Source organism: Ceratotherium simum, chromosome X (assembly GCF_057802395.1).
Source record: "Ceratotherium simum simum isolate JZ-2026a chromosome X, ASM5780239v1, whole genome shotgun sequence".
NCBI lineage: Eukaryota > Metazoa > Chordata > Mammalia > Perissodactyla > Rhinocerotidae > Ceratotherium > Ceratotherium simum.
Genome location: NC_141940.1, coordinates 89,491,004 through 89,497,037, shown reverse-complemented (window position 1 = coordinate 89,497,037; position 6,034 = coordinate 89,491,004). Strand labels below are relative to the sequence as shown.

Genomic DNA, 6,034 nt, shown 5'->3' with positions numbered 1-6,034 from the left:
ATTGTGAGAATTCTTTCATTCAAGAAATGTGGGGGAGCCCACTGTGTGCCAGGCCCTGCTTTGGGTGCAAAGGATATAGAGGCAAACAAGACACTTAAAAAACCCTGCCCTTGTAGATATGACATAAGGCTATGTATTAAAGGCAGGTGAAGGAATAAAGAGTGACAGGGAGGTCAAGGAAAGCCTTATTCCGCAGGTGACATTTGAGGAAAAACTTGTGGATAACTAGGGGCAAAGGGATTAGCCAGCACAAAGGCTGTGACCACAAACCAGCTCCCACCACACCAACTCCCAGGGTCTTCAGGGCTGGCGTCAGAGTGCCTGTGCTAGAGCAGCCTCTGTACTATATAACTAAATAGTGAAACGTTACAAATCCAGCTAACAAGCGTAAACAAAATACATCCTATCCTCCTACCTTGTCAAGTCCATTTTCTTAATGACCGGAAGGCCCAGGTTCTAATTTCTCAGACTGCTTAGTGTTCCATGCCAGGATGTGAGGGTGTCAGGAGGGCTGACCCTGGCCTGCAGCCCCCTACCTTTCTCTTCTGGCAGGCAGCCCCTCACCTTAGGAGGTACTTGTGTGTCCGGTGCCAGCCAGCTCAGCCCAAGCTCTAGTCACACCTCACAAATAGCCACCCCTTGGTCCTCTGGAGGATGCACCCCCAGAAGATGCTGCTGCAGGTCTTGAAAGTGGCCTCAAAGCCTTCAGGGCTGCCCATACCCCAGTGAGGCCCACCCAGAAGTGGGGCACAGGATCGGGGTGGGCACTGCCATTGTCCATATGGATGCCTCCCTCAATGAGGAGAGGCATAGACTGAGGGAGGAGGGGATGAATTAATGAGGGCCATAAAGTGTGGGACCCAGCGCAGGGGCCCCTCTGCCCTTGTCTAAGAGTGGCTATCACCACTCAATCCATCAGCTCCCTAGAAACTGCCACTCACAGACAAGTACATAGCTGCTTCAGATCGTATTTATTGTGGGTCCAGGGGTGGGTATCTTGGGGTTCAAGGGCAGCAACTGCGGCTGGCGGCTGGCGGGGAGGAGTCGGGGTGTTGGGGGAGGGATGGTTCTGGGCGCGCAGAATTCAGGTGGTGTTCAGGGCGGCAAAATGCGGCGCGCCTGGGGCACGGGGGTCTCCAGACGCTTCACGCGCAGCAGGGCCCCCAGCACGCCCTCAGGGGGCACCTCAGGGCCTAGATCCTGGTCGGCGGCGCGGCGGAGGCGGCGCGGGGCAGCCACAGCCTCAGGGTCTGGGCTTCCTGCAAGGATCCGCCCCAACAAATACCTGCAAGGGAGCCAGAGCAGAACGCAGTGTGGATGTGTCTGCGAGTCTACGCCCGGGCCCTAGGACCCAGACGGCCCTGCCTCCCCATACTGCCTGGGGACCTGGCCGTCTCTAGCCTCCCCCCAACCCAGGCGTCCCCAGCCACCTGCTGTCAGGAGACAGAAGTCCCCGCCTCCCATCCCATCCCCGCCTACAGAAACTGCAGTTTCCCCGTCTCCCACTCCTGCCCCCAGAAATGCGGCATCCCAGCCTCCTCCCCGGGACCGAGAGTCCAGGTCCCCCACTGTTCCCCCAGCCAGGAATCTCTGCCCCCACACCCCGGGGCCAGGACCTCCCTCCCTCCTAGGGTCCCAGGACCTAGGTGGTCGCACTTCCATCTGGTGAGGCAGGCCCCCGCAGCCCCTCGCCCTCCTCCTCCCGGGATGCAGGCGCCCGCCCCCTTCCCACTCCAGGCCCGGGTACCTCAAGAGCTCAGGGTCCACGTCGGGCGTCTCGTCGCCGGCGTCTTCAGCGTCAGGGCCCATGGGGCCGTCGTCGTAGACTGGAGGCCGGGGTCTGAGCGGAGCGGCGGGGACAGGAGCGGGGACAAGCTGGGCTGCGAGGGCGGCAGGGTCGAGGCGCGCGCGGAGCAGGGCACGGGCGAGCTGCGCGGCGGGCGCGTCGGGGTCGTCCTCCAGGCCCAGGGCCGGGTCGTTGGTGCGGGTTGCGCTCCAGACGCGCAGCAGCTGCGCCAGGACGCGCGCCTGCTGATCCTCGGCCTCCTGCGCCTCGGCCCGCGCCCGCTCCTGCCTTTCGGCCTCCAGCAGGTGCGCCAGCGCCCGCGCCAGCTCCTGCACGGTCCCCGCCGCCTCTCCCCGGGGCACTGCCCGCCGGAAGCGGCGGGGAGCGCCAGCCTCAGCCATGGGCGGCGAGGCTGCGCCCAGGCCGCGGGGCTCCTGCGGGAAGACGAGGTGGAAAGGAAGATGTCGTCAGCGTCCGTCAGAGACCTCCCAACGCGGAGGGCTCCATGGACCTCATCAAATATCCCCAGATGCCACCAAAGGCACCGTGGCCCCTCAGATATACCCAGACACCCTTAAGGCCTCTGGAGACCCCCAAATGTCTCCAGACACACTTAAGACCACCAAAGACTCCTACACCCCGACCCCCCCTCCAACGATTTCCTAGTGACTCAGAACTTGCCCTGGGACTGCTGGAGACCAGGTTTCTTTATAGGAGTGGCCATAGTAGATATGACAGCTATAGATTGTTAAATTTGTGAACAATAGGAACCTACATTCGCATTTTATAGGTTCCTATTGTCCACTTGTTTTACCCAAAAGGTAGCGGACTCTTCCGCACCTTGCTTTTTGGAATCTATATCCTGCTCAGTACCTTAAGAGCATCCTTTCTCTCTCCCTTTTTCTTTCTTTCTTCTGCACTGAATCCCTTTTGTATGGATGTACAATCGTTTATGTAACCAGTCTTCAATTGATGAACATTTAGGGTACTTCCAATCTTTTGCTATTCTTATAATGTTGGAATGAATAACCTTGTTCATATACCATTTGGCATTTGTGCAAGTCTATCTGTAGAATAAATTACCCAATGACTAATTTTCAGTTCAGACGGTTTTGAAACAATTTCAGTAAGTTTAAAGAAATAACAGAGAGTATCAAAAGTGTGAGCAAGGAACAAAAGACCATAAAAATGACCATGAAGATTTGAAAAAGAAACAGAGAACATCTAGAAATATATTTTAAATGAAATTAAAAATTAAACGGGCAAATCAAACAGCAGATTCAATACAGCAGAAGAAGTAATAGGATTGAACAGAGCTTAGAAAGAGATCCACACATACTGACACTTGCCACGTGACAGAGGGGGCACTGCAGAGCAGTGGAGACAGGATCAACTCCTGCAATAAATCATGCGGGAACAAGTGATCCAAATTTGGGAACAATGGAAAGGAAAAGACAAATAAATTTAACTACACTACAATTAAGAATTTCTTTTTATCCCAAGACACCATAAAAAGAATGAAATTAAAACTAGAGTTGGGCCGGCTCTGTGGCTTAGCGGTTAAGTGCGCGCGCTCTGATGCTGGCGGCCCGGGTTCGGATCCCGGGAGTGCCCGGAGGCACCACTTCTCCGTCCAACGCGAGGCCGAGTCCCGCGTACAGCAACTAGAAGGATGTGAACCTATGACATACAACTATCTACTGGGGCTTTGGGGGGAAAAAGCTGAATAAATAAAATCTTTAAAAAAAAAAAAAAAAAAAAAACTAGAGTTGATGAAGGTGCCTGCAAACCAAGCAGTCAGGAACGGATTAGCATCCAATGTATGAAGAAGGCCTATAAAGCAATAAGAGAAAACGAAACTCATATAAAAATGGGCAAAATTGACAACCAAGTGCTTCACAAAAAAGGAAACAAAAACAGTTACTAAACATACAAAAAATAGTGAACCTCATTAGTAATCAGTGAAATGCAAATTAAAGTGCCAGTGAGATAGTCTGCATTATAGGTCCAAAAGATTGCCCCAAATCAGAAAGTCTAATAATGTCCAGTGTTGACATGGATGTGGAAAAAAATAGAAATTGTTATACATCACTGGTGGGAATTCAATTGCCAAAATAACTTTGAAGGACAATTTGGCAAAGTCTAAAATGATGTGTATATTTTATGACCCACTCCTGGGGTGTTACACCCTAGAGTAGCTTTTGTACATACACTATTGGACACAGTTCATAAAAAATTACAGCAGCACCGTTTGTAACAGCATAAAAGTGGAGAGAGGGGAAAAAGAGAAAGAAAAGCCTGGAAACAACCCAAATGTCTATCGACATATTGAGAATGCATCTACGAACCATGACATACTCAAATACTCGCGATATACTCATAGGATATAATATGCAGCAATAAAAATAAATGAATTACAGCCACACATTTCAATGTAGATGACTCTCACATCCAACGAAGAGAAAAAAAAAATACGCAAGTTGCAGAATTCCACTGCAGATTGCCTGAGACTACCAGACACCCCGATGACTTCCTAGTGACCCCTAGTGACTACCAGGAGCCAGATGTCTGGTTTGATTCCATTTCTGTGAGGAAAAACTAAACAAGATATTGTTTAGACATACACAGATATGTGATAAGCTACAGACAAAAGTAAGGGATCAATGAACAGGAAATACAGGATAATGATTATGGAGGAGAGGAGCTGCTGTGGGGAGGGGCACCCGGGGGCTTCCAACTATTGGTCATGCTCTGTTTCTTAAACTGAGTGGTGGGTACACATGGGAGGTATTTTATCATCATTCCTTACATTGTACATGTATGTTAAATATATTATGTCATGTATATAAAATATTTAATAATTTTAAAAATCCCCCATCCTTGATGCAGAGCACCCTGAAGAGTTAGAGGAGGATGTGCTCCAAGTGCCCTTGATGCCCACCACCCCTCAGCCCCAAGGGAATCAGACTCATCAGCAATCACGGCCTCACACACACTCACATGGACTGACAGGCCTTGAGATGTCACATGCAACCCAACCCAGACACATTCACACACAAGGAACTGCACATCCACGGCTGCTCATGCAGTTACAATTGCCAAGCTCCCCAGATGCCAGGACACGCATCACGCTTAAAGACAATGCAGCACAGAGACATCATGGCTCCTCTCCCCACAATGACACAGCTCCACAAAGAAACAGGGAGAAACAGCTTCAAGAACACATACAAAATCCTAGTCACTCAGTCCAACCGAACAAAAATGGGATGTGCACACGGAGATGCAAAGACCACTTCTTCCCAAACAAAAACAAAATCACACAGACACACACAAACACACAGAAAGACACGCCCATAGGTCATGCCATCACCATAGGATTCACAAACACTCACATGGGTGTCACTGAGAAAAGTCACACACAGAAGCATCCTCAGCATCACACACACTGCACACCCGGACCCACAATGGCACCTTTGTATGGACCCTAGGAAGCGCTCACACCAAAGGACACACACTTACAAGGACACCAAGACCCTCACGCCCCTGTCATCACGTCTTGCGCACACATACCGATGCGCGCACTCCCTTGATGCGCGCTAGTCCCGTGGACAGCGCCACAGGCGGCGGGTGGGGCGAGGCCAAGCCCAGCGCCGGGTGCGGAGAGAGGGGCAGGGCGCGGCTGCTGGCCGAGCCCCGGACACTGCCACCCGCACACGCAGAGACCCAACCCAGCATGGCCTGGACGTGGACTGGAGACTGGACCCCGGGCCACCCTGTCGGTCTCTCTGCATGTCCCGGGAGCTGGGGCCAGCGAGGATGAGGGGCCAGCAGCAGAACACGGACCTTCGCCTGTAGCATCTTCCCCACCAACTCCCACCCCGTGCCCGACCGGGGTCGCACCTTTACCGGCCTAGCGCAGAGCGCGGGGGGCGGCCGAAGTAAGCCCAACAGCAGCAGCACCAAAAGGCCGACGCCCCCGGCCCGCGGCCCGCGGAGCAGTGGCGACCCCGCCATGCTGCCCCAGCGAGCCGGGCTCCGGACGGGCGGACTGGCTGGCAAATGCGCAGTTGCCCGGGCTAGCGGGCAAGGTTGTGGTGCTCTGCGGCTGCGCACATCGGGGAACCCTGTCCTCTCCGGCCCACCCCCTCCCGCCACTCTACGCAGGCGCAGCCTCGGAGCTCCTGCTGCCCCTCCATCCCGCCCGTCGCCATGGAGATGTCCAAGGGGCAAGGTAGACAGCAGGATCCT

General features: G+C 53.3%; 1 protein-coding gene across 1 annotated transcript; it reads right to left on the bottom strand.

The window, feature by feature from the left end:
- Positions 1-954: 954 nt before the first annotated feature.
- Positions 955-5,825, bottom strand: PCSK1N (proprotein convertase subtilisin/kexin type 1 inhibitor). The gene is made up of 3 exons (XM_004434953.3): positions 5,687-5,825; positions 1,748-2,220; positions 955-1,285 (listed from the first exon to the last, which is right to left on the bottom strand). The coding sequence occupies exons 1-3, from the start codon at positions 5,798-5,800 to the stop codon at positions 1,096-1,098; spliced, it is 777 nt and encodes a 258-aa protein (XP_004435010.1). The 5' UTR covers positions 5,801-5,825; the 3' UTR covers positions 955-1,095.
- Positions 5,826-6,034: the final 209 nt, after the last annotated feature.